This window comes from Triturus cristatus, chromosome 1_1, assembly GCF_964204655.1.
Source record: "Triturus cristatus chromosome 1_1, aTriCri1.1, whole genome shotgun sequence".
In the NCBI taxonomy this organism is placed as follows: domain Eukaryota; kingdom Metazoa; phylum Chordata; class Amphibia; order Caudata; family Salamandridae; genus Triturus; species Triturus cristatus.
The window spans coordinates 19,906,776-19,924,411 of NC_140579.1; the positions used below are offsets into that span (position 1 = coordinate 19,906,776).

General features: G+C 46.4%; 1 protein-coding gene across 3 annotated transcripts in view; it reads right to left on the reverse strand.

Moving 5' to 3' along the window:
- Positions 1-16,550, reverse strand: part of LOC146869171 (GMP reductase 2) — a 115,167-nt gene extending 98,617 nt beyond the window's left edge. Inside the window, exons 1-4 of one of the 3 annotated variants that reach the window (XM_085641113.1) lie at positions 16,321-16,550; positions 11,654-11,817; positions 1,775-1,894; positions 1,579-1,662 (exon numbers count right to left, since the gene is read on the reverse strand). In XM_085641113.1, coding sequence (XP_085497239.1) covers positions 1,579-1,662; positions 1,775-1,894; positions 11,654-11,740 — 291 coding nt within the window. In that variant the 5' untranslated portion in view covers positions 11,741-11,817; positions 16,321-16,550. The remainder of the gene's footprint in view (positions 1-1,578; positions 1,663-1,774; positions 1,895-11,653; positions 11,818-16,320) is intronic. The other 2 variants (XM_085641187.1, XM_085641271.1) reach the window with 2 other exon arrangements.
- Between the last annotated feature and the right edge of the window lie 1,086 nt (positions 16,551-17,636).

The window sequence follows — 17,636 nt, forward strand, 5'->3', positions numbered from 1 at the left end:
GGCCGGGAGAAGAGAGAGAAATGCACACCATGTGGAGCAGCAGCTTTAAAGCGCTCCGCTCAGCTCTCACTGCTTCGTGCAAATTCTAGTTTTTTTTTATGTAAAGGAAGGGGTGAGGACGAGGTCAGAGTGAGACGAGTCCTCCTGCGCATGTGTTGGCCGGGGGCGAGGGCTATTGCTCGCCCTCAAGGCACGCACAAGGAGAGTGATGTCACCATGATGGGAGTGGCCGTAAAAAGCAACAATGGATAGCTTCCAAATTGGGCGCTTATGCTGTAGCCCAGGCGTTTTTCAGCAGAGCGCTGTTGAACTAAATGGTAAGGGGCAGGGCTGGCCTACATCGACAACGTGAAGTGGGTGGCAACAACAACTGAGGCACTCCCTTCATGTTTGCGTTCTGTTTATGTTGAAGCCTCCTGATTGGGCAATGGAAGCTAAGGGAGTGAGCTGTGGAAGAGTTTGTCCACACAGCAGCAGCTCCGAATTCATATCTGTGGTATTGAGCATGCAGCAGTGGTTCGTGTTGGCTCATGTTTGTCCTTCAGGAGGGAAAGCACTGGCGCGCAAAGTATAACTGCAGTGCAGTGTGCAGTCACAGCGGAAGGCTCGGGTGAGAAGAGAACATTTCTTAAATTAACAAGGTCGTGTAAAATAATGACTTGGAACTAGCTATAGCTAGTTTGACGCAATATTTATTTGCTAATTCCATGATGTGATTAGCTGGTTTTGGATTCGTTCGCAGCTAATGCCTGCAGAGTCTCTTTGCCCAGCCCTCCCTGCAGCAGAGGACCCGTTGAGTGCGAGGACTAAACCGGGCTTGAGATTGTCTGGGTGGCTAAATTGCTGAATGGGGAGTCAGTTCTGATTCCAGCTTCTCTAACCTAAGTGTGTGCTCTTGGACAAATCACTTTAACAATATGCCCATGTTCTCTTCTAGAATCTGTCTGAATGAATGAGCAATTTTATTAAAGTCCATTCTTCAGAATTAAGGACTTTCTTTAAAATATAGCTGGACATTTAAATAGTGGAAGGAACATGCCCTGCCTCCCATGCTTCCACCAGAGTAACTTTATCCAGAGTGCGCTTCCCAATTTTGGGATTATGTTTTTGCCGGTTTGTTGACCTGCAAATGTAATTAGAAGCACTGATTAATTTTAATTAGAGCTACAAAGCTAGCTGCTCGTATTTATAGTGCGTGCTTGTTCTATGTTGAATCATGAATGGATTATTTCAGAGGCTTTAGTAGTTGTTAAGGGCCGTGCCTAGATCGGAGCGGCCAGCGCAGGCCACTTCACAAACAAACACGCATTCAGTCAGACACGGCAAGCTTGAAGCTGCAGCGGGGCCTAAAGAGGAATAATGGGCGGAGGGGGCTCGTCTGATCTGATAGTCAATCTATACTGTTATTAATATTTTCAAAGCCATTTCTGGAACCTGTTAAGTCAGAGAATCGCACCTGTTCCAATCCCATCCCAGGGCCTTGATGTCTCTTGTATAGAAAGGCGAGTTCTGCCAAGCTCTATAGCTTAAAATAAATCTGCTTCAGTGATTACAGGACACCTTCAGTTTGACGCTCACCTCCAGGCAGTCAGGGTTCTGGACAGCAAACTCCTTCCACTGCTCAACAGAGTAATGTTTGTGAATTGCCGTGAACAGAGAGAACTGTGGAAAGAAAGCAGAGGTATCTTAAGGCACTGCTGCCTGGCACCCAATGACTGTACGTAAACGAGACCAACATTCTATCTGCATCCTGTCCTAGGAGGCAATGCATTACCTTGCAAAGGGCTTTTGCCATCTCGAATGTGCCTACTGTGTCCATGTTGGCAGCTATGATGGGTATACCATTGTAGGACTGCTTTGAATTCAGGAAGGTGTAGGATCGGGTAAGCTCCACCTGTGATGGGGTATATAAAGCAGAAACTGAACATTTAGGAACATTCAAGACGTGCAAGCTCATGAAGCAACCTGATGACCTAGTAAGCCAATCCACCTTCCACTGGTTACCGAGATCAGCAGATCCTGCCCTCCGTCAACCTGTGCCAAATAACGATGTCTGACACTAGTGTGCTCTCCAGTTGAAACCTTTCTTTGTGTGCACGCCAGGTATCAGGTGGCCACGGTGGCGGGTACCAGGCTGCTTGCCATCTTAGAAAAATATTTCACTGAGCACGGTCCATATGCAAGCTGCTTGCTGCCAATCCTGGAGTGGGACACAAATATCTAGTGGACACTGGCCAGTCATCCTGGGGGTGGCTGGAGGTCACTATTTTGGGGATGATGGGATGGGCTCTTGCTAAAAGCCCTTGGTATTTGGCACCCAACACTCATGCAAGTATAAGATGTTCAATGTGTTTTGGGGTGAGATCAGTGAGTGAGTGTTATTTCGTGTTGACAGCTGTAAGTCAATGGCTTTGCTGGTGGGTTCAAATGTACATTAATTAGTGACAGCCAGTGTTTGCACAGACTAAGGCCCACATTTGTTTTATGCATTGCTGCAGAGCATACTGGTGCCCCAATGGGCTTGAAATAGAACACATTAAATAATATACATTACTTTAGCTACAAAATATTTTAGGAGAGTGGCCCTGGACCACAAGGTACTTCGCTCCCTGGTCTGCTACGGTTATTGAGTATTAATCCATATTGGATCCAGTAATATCTAGTAACCAGGCTCTTTCCCATACCCAGAATAATCACCATTCTCTGAACCAACAATAGCTGGTGCTCGTAATGTATCCAGAGATGGGGGGGGTTGGGCAATACTGTTTTCAAAACTCCGGGAGAGTGCGTGGATAAGCACTTGCAAAGATAGAGAGGGGCATGAACAGCTCCTTCTGTATCCAGAGATGGGGGGATGGGCAATACTGTTTTCACAACTCCAGGAGAGTGCGTGGATAAGCACTTTCAAAGACGGAGAGAGAGGGACATGAACAGCTCCTTCTGTATCCAGAGATGGGGGATGGGCAATACTGTTTTCACAACTCTGGGAGAGTGCATGGATAAGCACTTGCAAAGACAGAGAGAGGGACATGAACAGCTCCTTCTGTATCCAGAGATGGGGGGGGGGGATGGGCAATACTGTTTCCACAACTCCGGGAGAGTGCGTGGATAAGCACTTGCAAAGATAGAGAGAGAGGGACATGAACAGCTCCTTATGTATCCAGAGATGGGGGGGGATGGGCAATACTGTTTCCACAACTCCGGGAGAGTGCGTGGATAAGCACTTTCAAAGACGGAGAGAGAGGGACATGAACAGCTCCTTATGTATCCAGAGATGGGGGGGGATGGGCAATACTGTTTCCACAACTCCGGGAGAGTGCGTGGATAAGCACTTTCAAAGACGGAGAGAGAGGGACATGAACAGCTCCTTCTGTATCCAGAGATGGGGGATGGGCAATACTGTTTTCACAACTCTGGGAGAGTGCATGGATGAGTCCTTGCAAAGACAGAGAGAGAGGGACATGAACAGCTCCTTCTGTATCCAGAGATGGGGGGGATGGGCAATACTGTTTCCACAACTCCGGGAGAGTGCGTGGATAAGCGCTTGCAAAGACAGAGGGGCATGAACAGATCCTTCTGTATCCAGAGATGGGGGGGATGGGCAATACTGTTTCCACAACTCCGGGAGAGTGCGTGGATAAGCACTTGCAAAGATAGAGAGAGAGGGACATGAACAGCTCCTTCTGTATCCAGAGATGGAGGGGATGGGCAATACTGTTTCCACAACTCCGGGAGAGTGCGTGGATAAGCACTTGCAAAGACAGAGAGAGAGGGACATGAACAGCTGCTGTATCCAGAGATGGGGGGATGGGCAATACTGTTTTCACAACTCCGGGAGAGTGCATGGATAAGCACTTGCAAAGACAGAGAGAGAGGGACATGAACAGCTCCTTCTGTATCCAGAGATGGGGGGATGGGCAATACTGTTTTCACAACTCTGGGAGAGTGCGTGGATAAGCACTTGCAAAGATAGAGAGGGGCATGAACAGATCCTTCTGTATCCAGAGATGGGGGGATGGGCAATACTGTTTCCACAACTCTGGGAGAGTGTGTGGATAAGCACTTGCAAAGACAGAGAGAGAGGGACATGAACAGCTCCTTCTGTATCCAGAGATGGGGGATGGGCAATACTGTTTTCACAACTCCGGGAGAGTGCGTGGATAAGCACTTGCAAAGACAGAGAGGAACATGAACAGCTCCTTCTGTATCCAGAGATGGGGGATGGGCAATACTGTTTCCACAACTCCGGGAGAGTGCGTGGATAAGCACTTGCAAAGACAGAGGGACGTGAACAGCTTCTTATGTATCCAGAGATGGGGGGGGATGGGCAATACTGTTTCCACAACTCCGGGAGAGTGCGTGGATAAGCACTTGCAAAGACAGAGGGGCATGAACAGATCCTTCTGTATCCAGAGATGGGGGGATGGGCAATACGGTTTCCACAACTCCGGGAGAGTGCGTGGATAAGCACTTGCAAAGATAGAGAGAGAGGGACATGACTGTTTTCACAACTCCGGGAGAGTGCATGGATAAGCACTTGCAAAGACAGAGAGAGGGACATGAACAGCTCCTTCTGTATCCAGAGATGGGGGGATGGGCAATACTGTTTCCACAACTCCGGGAGAGTGCGTGGATATGCACTTGCAAAGACAGAGAGGGGCATGAACAGATCCTTCTGTATCCAGAGATGGGGGGATGGGCAATACTGTTTCCACAACTACGGGAGAGTGCGTGGATAAGCACTTGCAAAGATAGAGAGAGAGGGACATGAACAGCTCCTAATGTATCCAGAGATGGGGGGGATGGGCAATACTGTTTCCACAACTCCGGGAGAGTGCGTGGATAAGCACTTGCAAAGATAGAGAGGGGCATGAACAGATCCTTCTGTATCCAGAGATGGGGGGGATGGGCAATACTGTTTCCACAACTCCGGGAGAGTGCGTGGATAAGCACTTGCAAAGATAGAGAGAGAGGGACATGAACAGCTCCTTCTGTATCCAGAAATGGGGGGGATGGGCAATACTGTTTCCACAACTGCGGGAGAGTGCATGGATAAGCACTTGCAAAGAAAGAGAGAGAGGGACGTGAACAGCTCCTTCTGTATCCAGAGATGGGGGGATGGGCAATACTGTTTCCACAACTCCGGGAGAGTGCGTGGATAAGCACTTGCAAAGACAGAGAGAGAGGGACGTGAACAGCTCCTTATGTATCCAGAGATGGGGGGATGGGCAATACTGTTTTCACAACTCCGGGAGAGTGCGTGGATAAGCACTTGCAAAGATAGAGAGGGGCATGAACAGCTCCTTCTGTAACCAGAGATGGGGGATGGGCAATACTGTTTCCACAACTCCGGGAGAGTGCGTGGATAAGCACTTGCAAAGATAGAGAGAGAGAGGACATGAACAGCTCCTAATATATCCAGAGATGGGGGGGGATGGGCAATACTGTTTCCACAACTCCGGGAGAGTGCGTGGATAAGCACTTGCAAAGACAGAGAGGGACGTGAACAGCTTCTTATGTATCCAGAGATGGGGGGGATGGGCAATACTGTTTCCACAACTCCGGGAGAGTGCATGGATAAGCACTTGCAAAGAAAGAGAGAGAGGGACATGAACAGCTCCTAATGTATCCAGAGATGGGGGGATGGGCAATACTGTTTCCACAACTACGGGAGAGTGCGTGGATAAGCACTTGCAAAGACAGAGAGAGAGCGACGTGAACAGCTCCTTATGTATCCAGAGATGGGGGGGATGGGCAATACTGTTTCCACAACTGCGGGAGAGTGCATGGATAAGCACTTGCAAAGATCGAGAGAGAGAGGGACATGAACAGCTCCTTCTGTATCCAGAGATGGGGGGATGGGCAATACTGTTTTCACAACTCCGGGAGAGTGCGTGGATAAGCACTTGCAAAGACAGAGAGAGAGGGACGTGAACAGCTCCTTATGTATCCAGAGATGGGGGGATGGGCAATACTGTTTTCACAACTCCGGGAGAGTGCGTGGATAAGCACTTGCAAAGATAGAGAGGGGCATGAACAGCTCCATCTGTAACCAGAGATGGGGGATGGGCAATACTGTTTCCACAACTCCGGGAGAGTGCGTGGATAAGCACTTGCAAAGATAGAGAGAGAGGACATGAACAGCTCCTAATATATCCAGAGATGGGGGGGATGGGCAATACTGTTTCCACAACTCCGGGAGAGTGCGTGGATAAGCACTTGCAAAGACAGAGAGAGAGGGACGTGAACAGCTTCTTCTGTATCCAGAGATGGGGGGTTGGGCAATACTGTTTCCACAACTCCGGGAGAGTGCATGGATAAGCACTTGCAAAGACAGAGAGAGAGGGACGTGAACAGCTTCTTCTGTATCCAGAGATGGGGGGTTGGGCAATACTGTTTCCACAACTCCGGGAGAGTGCGTGGATAAGCACTTGCAAAGACAGAGAGGGGCATGAACAGATCCTTCTGTATCCAGAGATGGGGGGATGGGCAATACTGTTTCCACAACTGCGGGAGAGTGCATGGATAAGCACTTGCAAAGATCGAGAGAGAGAGGGACGTGAACAGCTCCTTATGTATCCAGAGATGGGGGGATGGGAAATACTGTTTCCACAACTCCGGGAGAGTGCGTGGATAAGCACTTGCAAAGATAGAGAGAGAGGGACATGAACAGCACCTTCTGTATCCAGAGATGGGGGGATGGGCAATACTGTTTCCACAACTCCGGGAGAGTGCGTGGATAAGCACTTACAAAGACAGAGAGAGAGGGACAGGAACAGCTCCTTATGTATCCAGAGATGGGGGGGATGGGCAATACTGTTTTCACAACTCCGGGAGAGTGCGTGGATAAGCACTTGCAAAGACAGAGAGAGAGGGACGTGAACAGCTCCTTCTGTATCCAGAGATGGGGGGGATGGGCAATACTGTTTCCACAACTCCGGGAGAGTGCGTGGATAAGCACTTGCAAAGACAGAGAGAGAGGGACGTGAACAGCTCCTTCTGTATCCAGAGATGGGGGGGGGATCGGCAATACTGTTTCCACAACTCCGGGAGAGTGCGTGGATAAGCACTTGCAAAGACAGAGAGAGAGGGACATGAACAGCTCCTTCTGTATCCAGAGATGGGGGGATGGGCAATACTGTTTCCACAACTCCGGGAGAGTGCGTGGATAAGCACTTGCAAAGATAGAGAGAGAGGGACATGAACAGCTCCTAATGTATCCAGAGATGGGGGGATGGGCAATACTGTTTTCACAACTCCGGGAGAGTGCGTGGATAAGCACTTGCAAAGACAGAGAGAGAGGGACATGAACAGCTCCTTCTGTATCCAGAGATGGGGGATGGGCAATACTGTTTTCACAACTCCGGGAGAGTGCGTGGATAAGCACTTGCAAAGACAGAGAGAGAGGGACATGAACAGCTCCTTCTGTATCCAGAGATGGGGGATGGGCAATACTGTTTTCACAACTCCGGGAGAGTGCGTGGATAAGCACTTGCAAAGACAGAGAGAGAGGGACATGAACAGCTCCTTCTGTATCCAGAGATGGGGGGATGGGCAATACTGTTTCCACAACTCCGGGAGAGTGCGTGGATAAGCACTTGCAAAGACAGAGAGGGACGTGAACAGCTCCTTCTGTATCCAGAGATGGGCGGGATGGGCAATACTGTTTCCACAACTCCGGGAGAGTGCATGGATAAGCACTTGCAAAGATAGAGAGAGAGGGACATGAACAGCTCCTAATGTATCCAGAGATGGGGGATGGGCAATACTGTTTTCACAACTCCGGGAGAGTGCGTGGATAAGCACTTGCAAAGACAGAGAGAGAGGGACATGAACAGCTCCTTCTGTATCCAGAGATGGGGGATGGGCAATACTGTTTTCACAACTCTGGGAGAGTGCGTGGATAAGCACTTGCAAAGACAGAGAGAGAGGGACATGAACAGCTCCTTCTGTATCCAGAGATGGGGGGATGGGCAATACTGTTTCCACAACTCCGGGAGAGTGCGTGGATAAGCACTTGCAAAGACAGAGAGGGACGTGAACAGCTCCTTCTGTATCCAGAGATGGGGGGGATGGGCAAAACTGTTTCCACAACTCCGGGAGAGTGCGTGGATAAGCACTTGCAAAGATAGAGAGAGAGGGACGTGAACAGCTCCTTATGTATCCAGAGATGGGGGATGGGCAATACTGTTTCCACAACTCCGGGAGAGTGCGTGGATAAGCACTTGCAAAGATAGAGAGGGGCATGAACAGATCCTTCTGTATCCAGAGATGGGGGGGATGGGCAATACTGTTTCCACAACTCCGGGAGAGTGCGTGGATAAGCACTTGCAAAGATAGAGAGAGAGGGACGTGAACAGCTCCTTATGTATCCAGAGATGGGGGATGGGCAATACTGTTTCCACAACTCCGGGAGAGTGCGTGGATAAGCACTTGCAAAGATAGAGAGGGGCATGAACAGATCCTTCTGTATCCAGAGATGGGGGGGATGGGCAATACTGTTTCCACAACTCCGGGAGAGTGCATGGATAAGCACTTGCAAAGATAGAGAGAGAGGGACGTGAACAGCTCCTTATGTATCCAGAGATGGGGGGGATGGGCAATACTGTTTCCACAACTCTGGGAGAGTGCATGGAGCACTTTCAAAGACGGAGAGAGAGGGACATGAACAGCTGCTGTATCCAGAGATGGGGGGATGGGCAATACTGTTTCCACAACTCCGGGAGAGTGCGTGGATAAGCACTTGCAAAGATAGAGAGGGGCATGAACAGATCCTTCTGTATCCAGAGATGGGGGGTATGGGCAATACTGTTTTCACAACTCCGGGAGAGTGCATGGATAAGCACTTGCAAAGATAGAGAGAGAGGGACGTGAACAGCTCCTTCTGTATCCAGAGATGGGGGGGATGGGCAATACTGTTTCCACAACTCCGGGAGAGTGCGTGGATAAGCACTTGCAAAGACAGAGAGAGAGGGACGTGAACAGCTCCTAATGTATCCAGAGATGGGGGATGGGCAATACTGTTTTCACAACTCCGGGAGAGTGCGTGGATAAGCACTTTGCAAAGATCGAGAGAGAGAGGACATGAACAGCTCCTAATATATCCAGAGATGGGGGGGGATGGGCAATACTGTTTCCACAACTGCGGGAGAGTGCATGGATAAGCACTTGCAAAGAAAGAGAGAGAGGGACGTGAACAGCTCCTTCTGTATCCAGAGATGGAGGGGATGGGCAATACTGTTTCCACAACTCCGGGAGAGTGCATGGATAAGCACTTGCAAAGACAGAGAGAGAGGGACGTGAACAGCTTCTTCTGTATCCAGAGATGGGGGGTTGGGCAATACTGTTTCCACAACTCCGGGAGAGTGCGTGGATAAGCACTTGCAAAGACAGAGAGAGAGGGACAGGAACAATCGAGAAAATGTTTGGCAGATTCCTGGTCCTACCCCCCCCCAATACCGCTGGACTGTTTGCCTGGTTTTCCTGTTTTTCATTTTTTGTCATTTTATTTGTACTTATTTTCCTGAAGCCTCTTGAAATATACCTTTGAATATCTTTCTCGATTCAAGGCGTTGCTCACAGGTGAGCCTGTGGTATTGCCTGCCTACATATTCCACAGCACTCCATAAATACGGTTATGATTCGGAATTTACATGTTCTTGGTTTTATGTTTAGTTTAGACCGGAACCGGAAGTCTGGAATGGTTTTCCTGACCGAGGTAGACAATCGCTGCTGAGAAGACAACGCGGTTGAAATTTCACATCAGCATTATATGAAGGAGCAGATGTGAGTCTTGTTGAATAATATAAGAGCAGCACATTACCATTGCTTGAGCCATTGTCCCCAATCCAGCCTGCCTTTCACCCTCGCCTATTTCTATATCAGATTACAAGAGGATATGTCCGCATTCACAGGTCCGGAGGGTCCTTGCCAGTTTGCGGACCCTGGTGGGGGAAACATCTGAGACTCCTTGTTTTCTTTTGTCTCCTCAAGGGGTCTCAGCAATGAATGTGTACAGGGGCAAACAGCACTTTTCACTGTACTGCTTCCTGGAATGTGGGGCTCGTCAAGCTCTGTTAAAAATACTGTCATTACATGCCACTGCTAGTGCAGCTCTGAATATTTTGCCACCTTTCCTGTAGTTGCGACTGGGATATATTGGTTGGAGCCAAATGTTCGCAGGGTTTTAGTGTGGATACGATTTTGATGACTGTAAATTCCTGAGATTGTAATTATGATATAATGGTGAGTGTTGTATATTCTGATGGTATCATGGGGCTCACCATTGAGAGCTTTATCATGTTGAGGTTAAAATGAGGGTTTTTGACTGGCTTGTGTGCCTTGATTTTTAAATGGGATACACTGGCGAGTGTTACATTTATATCTGTATTTATATTTTCCAATACAGTGCAAGACATGTTTGAAATGTGTCAAGTTCCCCATAGATCGTGAGTGGAGGTGACGTATGTCAGTGGAGGCTGTTAACAACTATTGGTAGCCCAGGGGGCTTACCATTTATCATTTAAATGTATGTTGGACCAGTTGTTGGACAGTTAAGGTCTGGCTTGATAGCACTTTATATGCAATACATAATGTGACCAATTCTTTCAAATACACATGGAGTGGGCCTTAGTTCCACTAAGAAGACTATTACCTCTCACCACAGGCCATTGGCTGCTTTGTATATCATTCTATCGTATACGAAGTGTTTACATGGCAATGTATGAGGAACTATTGTAGATCTGAAAAATACACGCAATCATTACACATTCAATTCTTTATCTCATACATGCATTGTATGGATTTTTTAAATGTTCTGGTCAGTACCTGCACGGGAGTCTGACGTATGGATAGCCACCCAAGTGCTTTCACCGGTTTCTTTTCAGATCATTACCACCACCATTATCACTCCCACCATTGTTATGAAAACCATCATAAACACCACCGTAACCACAACCTCCATTACAATAACTGTTACTCCAGCCATTACCATCGTCATTACTACTACCACCACCATCATTACACCCACCACTGCCAGACTGCATGGCTACAATCAGAACTGAATATTCTCACGAGTAGGATAAGACATCAAAAACCACAGAGAGTTCAAGATGAATCACAATAAGCCCTTCACAAAAATACGTCTAGACTCAAGGTATAATGAATTTGCAATCCATTTTTGAAACGCAATATGCAATATTAGGAAAGAAATAAAGGTTCTCCCCAGTCAGCTTTAAAATGAAAGATACGCTGCAAGCTCACGAAAATGCCACGGGCCTTAATTCAGGGTTTGACTTTCAGTGAGTAGTGGGATTGAATACTCAAGGTTTACTCTGGTCTCACTCAGGCTGCGTGTGTATCACTTTTTATTTTTTTATTAAAAAGACAACTTAGACTTTTACTACTACTACTACTAAGGAAATATGCCTAGTAACTTTAATACGTTTTTTGTGTCATCAATACCAGGACCCAACTGTGTATATTACCTTTCCTACTGATCCATCATAAAAAAGATGAACCCAGAACGTCCTTAAAAGAGATCAATGGTTTGGGCACAAGCCACAGATGCTGAGTGAAGTGCCCATCCAATACATGTACAACAATAGGTGCAATATAATCTTCAGTAAAAGCTTAGAATGTCAAGGACATGTACCTCGCTACGCGACTTGAGAGTGCTGCGTTTAGGTCGCAGTAGCACATCCTTGAAGTCTAGCTTTATGTCGTTATCAATGCGTGGCATGTTGTTGTTAGGCTCTTGACCGTTGCACGTTGCTTATTGAGGACTTGCAATTCCAGGAAGACCTTGAATGATGGGACCTACAATCGAACAGAGAAAAGTTGTAACCATCAGCCAGTAGACAACACACATGCTATGTGACTGTGATCATCTGCATGCAGCGCACGCACTACTTTCTGGAAAATCTTTTTATTCGATTTTTCACATGAAATCAATCAAGGAAATAGAGAATACAAACCAAAAACAAAAGAGGCTTACAGTGTAGGCATTGTATCCTCCCAAATATAAAGCATTGAGGCACGTGAATGGGCATTATGAGGCTCCCTTCTCATAGCCACACCATCCCTCCACCCGGTCCCCTCATGCCACCCTGGTCACATCCCACTATCTTTCGTCTGTTCATCTGTTGTCCTGCACAGACTACTGTCAACACTCTGGTGACTGCATGCAGCGCCATGAATATTTACTATAAATGGTGCACTGGTGACCAGAACCAAGAACGAACAGTACAACTGATGACTTGCAGAAGTGGTAGTTCTGAGGACCCAAAATAAGCAACGTGTTGAGGGCCTGTGGGTGTGAAAAAGTCCATAGCAAGTGATGTGCTGGTAGCAGGGGGTCCTAATGCAGCCAGTCTACTTTCAATAAACATTGCTGACAACATAAGGCAAGCGGTACAATTGGAGACTTACAAGAGACAATATACTAAAGCTTTAAATCAAGCAGCACCGACTACGAGAAGCAAGCAGCATCCGATAACTCACAGGAGGTGCACCTTCGTGAAGCCCGGGCAAGGCAGCATACCTTCCTAAGGTTTTAATAAATGTATACCAGTTGGATGTGGCGCACTGACTCCACAGGTGTATAAACCAGCAAATTCATAGTGAGCTGAGACTGCGGTAATCCTGAGGTGTGGCTTAGCCCTAGGGCCAAAAGTATGAGCTGAGCCATCATAAGAACTTCCATGCAAGTCATTCCAAAAACGTCAAGTAAAAATAAGAAAGACTGTTTCAAATATTTTAAAAAGTTATTTCTGTAACATGTGTGATTTACTTTAGTATAGTAGATCGTACCACTGCATCGAATTACATTTATTAAAAGTAATAGTTTTCATATCCTGGAAACATTCTAGAATGCCCCACCTAAAATGTCCTGAAGAAGTTTCAATTAGTGAAGCAGGTTGTGTCAGTTTCGTATATGCACTGTACACATGCCCAGTTGTTATTATTCATGGAGCAACATTATTGCCCGATATAACATATAGTTATGGCTTTTGTATATTGCATATCCTGAACTGACTTAGTTCAAGGTACTCTAATCGATCAGTCATGAAAAGTGGGGCCCAGTAAATTAAAATAAGTTGTTAAAGTGAAAAGCGGACACCTGAGCCCAGGATAGCTGGTTATACGTTGTGCATGTAACCACTGCATGAATGTCCACTTCTCTGTCCGGTTTAACACCAAAACGCAATGGCGTGTGCTATATTTTTCATAAGCTAAAATTAGAAACACACTATTTTAAACACGTCACGTTAAATGAATCTAAACATACATGTATGTAATGATAGATGGAAGATAAATCGATCGATAGATAAACGTAGTCATTCTAGAACAAAGTAACTGCAGGGCATGCTGTTTTTGTTAACATTATGCATTTCCCCTCACAGAACTAGGTCAGGTGAGACTCGATACCTCAATTATGGCAATTAAATAGATTAGCAAAGCAAAATTGCAATTTCATGCTCTGCATTGGAACACAAAGGCCCTGAGAAAACGTGCAAGCAGGAAGGAGTAAGTTTAGACTTTGGCTTAGCAGTTTCTGGCTCTTAAAATCTGCATCAGAGGTAAAGATCCAGTGGTGCTGGAACAATGTTCAGGTGGGAGTACTGCCATCAACGTTACATCACAGACGTCCTAGGAATCCAAGCGCCACACAAAGAACAAGTGCAGCAAGTGAGTCACGACCATTCGGCAGGAAAGTGGGAAGTGAGTGGTATGGAATCAGTGGTGCATTTTGGAGCAAACTGCTGCATATATATTAATAACGCGTGATGTGGTGGTGCCCTGTCATTTACAGACAGCACATTTTTCATTGAAATGGCCACTAAATGTTCATAGATGTGCAATTTTTCTGCTAAAACTAGACAGCACACAAAACGACAATGCGTGGAAATCAGGTTTTTTGCTAATAATTTTAATTTGCACATCTAGAAAATTACCTTGATTTGTTTTTATCATATTCAAAATCTTTGCTTCCATTACACTTCAGAATTACAAAAAACAGTGCTTCATTTGTGATTTCTTAACTGCTGGTATATTTTGCAATGTTTGTACATTTACATGTATCTAAATGTGATTGTGTTAGGGAAAAAGGACTTCCTACAGCCTTTTGTGTTACACACAGCAAGTTGCCATATAGTTTATTTTATTTTTTTTAAATCATGTCACTTTGTAGTCAGAAAACAAAAAAGTAAACTCCAATCTCCGTGTTAAACGAATAAGCAGCAGTTTGTCTTTCAAGCGTCTACGTAAAGACGTAGTTTGTTTGATGTCCAGCCCTTTTACCTCATCAACCCCATATTGGACATTTTTGTATAGGACTGCTGCACCTATTGGAATTAGTGGGATTCGCAATATTAACAGGCCTGCAAGATCTGCGTCTGTTAACGTGTAAACACTTATTAATATAGGAGTGCTCATAGGTACAAGAAGTGTTGCACGGCAGGGTCTGGCTAGTGCCCTACTCCTTAGGTCGACAACTTCTCGCCGCCTGGCTTCATGATGCACACAACGATTCCATGGGAATGCTAAAGCACAGCAAGCGACAATTATGATTGACACCTAATGACATGCTTACAAAGCACAGCAGGCGACAAGGATGATTGACGCCTAATGACATTCATACAAAGCACAGCAGGCGACAATGATGATTGACGCCAAATGACATGCTTACAAAGCACAGTAGGCGACAATAATGATTGACACCCAATGACATGCTTACAAAGCACAGCAGGCGATAATTATGATTGACACCTAATGACATGCTTACAAAGCATAGCAGGCGACAAGTATGATCGACACCGAATGACATGCTTACAAAGCACAGCAGGCGACAAGTATGATCGACACCGAATGACATGCTTACAAAGCACAGCAGGCGACAAGGATGATTGACGCCTAATGACATTCATACAAAGCACAGCAGGCGACAATGATGATTGACGCCAAATGACATGCTTACAAAGCACAGTAGGCGACAATAATGATTGACCCCCAATGACATGCTTACAAAGCACAGCAGGCGATAATTATGATTGACACCTAATGACATGCTTACAAAGCACAGCAGGCGACAAGTATGATCGACACCGAATGGCATGCTTACAAAGCACAGCAGGCGACAAGGATGATTGACGCCTAATGACATTCATACAAAGCACAGCAGGCGACAATGATGATTGACGCCAAATGACAGGCTTACAAAGCACAGTAGGCGACAATAATGATTGACACCCAATGACATGCTTACAAAGCACAGCAGGCGATAATTATGACTGACACCTAATGACATGCTTACAAAGCACAGCAGGCGACAAGTATGATCGACACCGAATGACATGCTTACAAAGCACAGCAGGCGACAATTAAGAATGACGCCTAATGACATGCTTACAAAGCACAGCAGGCGACAATGATGATTGACACCTAATAACATGCTTACAAAGCACAGCAGGCGACAATGATGATTGACACCTAATAACATACTTACAAAGCACAGCAGGCGACAATGATGATTGACACCTAATGACATGCTTACAAAGCACAGCAGGCGACAATTATGATTGACACCTAATGACATGCTTACAAAGCACAGCAGGCGACAATAATGATTGACACCCAATGACATGCTTGCACAGCAGGCGATAATTATGATTGACACCTAATGACATGCTTACAAAGCACAGCAGGCGACAATTATGATTGACACCTAATGACATGCTTACAAAGCACAGCAGGCGACAAGTATGATCGACACCGAACGACATGCTTACAAAGCACAGCAGGCGACAAGTATGATCGACACCTAATGACATCTTACAAAGCACAGCAGGCGACAATGATGATTGACACCTAATGACATGCTTACAAAGCTGACAGTCCCCAAAAGCAGAGGCGGATACCTCGTGGCAAATGGCTTTTCAAATACTTAGGCAAGGAAAGGGTTGGGATGAGTAAATCCAAGGTTCACTAGATGGAGGTTAATTGACACCTACAAATAACGTTTTACGTTACTACCTACTTCGTATATACGTTTTTTGTAATTGCCCAAACTTAAGCTATAATTGAAGAGGACGCGTGGATTTCCTTGCAGTCCTAATAATAAAATAAAGAACTCTGCGCCCCAAAAGCCTCTACATGTTAGAGGATTCTAACATTTTATATTGGAAAAATAAAATAGCATGTTATCTGTACGAGTTTATCCTAGCATTCAGTAGGCGCTCGCTGTGATGTTTTCCTATATTTAAAAACATGTGATTCTTTGTGAACTCTGACAGTTGGGAAAAGAGATCATTATTATTTTACCCCAAATACAGGAATACTAATTTGCTGCAACGCAAGGCTCGTTGTGCACAGCTAACCCAGGAACAGAGATAATCGTCACCCAATGCTGTTGCTGAGACGCCCTCTCAGTCAATGTCGGGATTTTTTCGACCTCCAGGCATGGACAGCCGCGGTGAGCGGTAGGAGGCAGCCGTGAACCTCACTCAGACCGCCGGTTAAAAGACGCGGAAGTAAAGGTGACACTGACAGGCAGCCTGACGTCATCAATGAGGCAAGAGTATGAATACGGAAATGAAGTCTGCGCATGCCTGACGCGTGCGGTTCAACCCTCTCTATGAGCAGCACGCGCTGTTCGGCGCCCAACGGGAACGTGAGAGCGACGCAACCCTCGCCAAAAGTCTCTGCGAACTGGTCCACGATTCGAATCGTTCAGATTCTGTTAACGGCTGGATGGGAACTTGTTAAGAAGTGGGGTAAAGAAACACAACAGAACTGCGTGGAAGGGCGGGAATTCTCATCTTTCATTTAAATAGATTCAGGCTCGGGATGTGCTGCTGTCTGCAGTGGCACCGAGAGGATGTGGCCCTACGGCTGGAGCTGGGGCCCACGTTCGAGCGTCGGCAGCATTCTGTCCTTCGGGGCATATCGGTGAATCACCCCGTGCCTACCACAAAGAATACCAGGGTGTCCTTCTGTGAGGTGACCGGTGCTCACGGATAGCGCCCCGATACCTCCGCGTCGAGTTCGGCCGATATTACATCTGCAAACAGAAGAGCTCTTATCGAAGATGTTTCCATGATTTGACATTGGCGTTACTCTGTCGAGGCATTGTTGTTATTTAGAGACAATGGTGTAAACTTGGAATTAATAACACCATTCCTGCATTAGGGCTGTCGAGCTTGTGGTGTGCCATTACCATGTTTATGTGTGAGACTTCCATGTCTTACGTGTGGCGCCGTGAGCGACCGAGTTTGTGATTTATCGTTAATGACAGAAATGTCCATATTTTTTCAAATATCGGATACTCGCCCAGGTCTAACCATGACGTTAAATCCCATTCTTCACCCTCCCTGGATTCCTATAGGGTCTTTCTTCACTCAAGGTATTGACGCCATCGCCCAGGAGCTCTGTCCACCACACATTTCTGTTCTTTTCCCTTTTGCCTATCCCTCATGTTCTTTTCTACGCACCTGCTCATGTCATTCTCGCCTGAATCATCCCAGCAATATATCTCTCAATACCCCCAAAGTATTCCTCTCAGCTACTTGAACTCTTGCCCATCCCCTGTACTCTCTACTTCACTCCTCGTAGATAGTCTCTATCGTTTCTCTAGATAG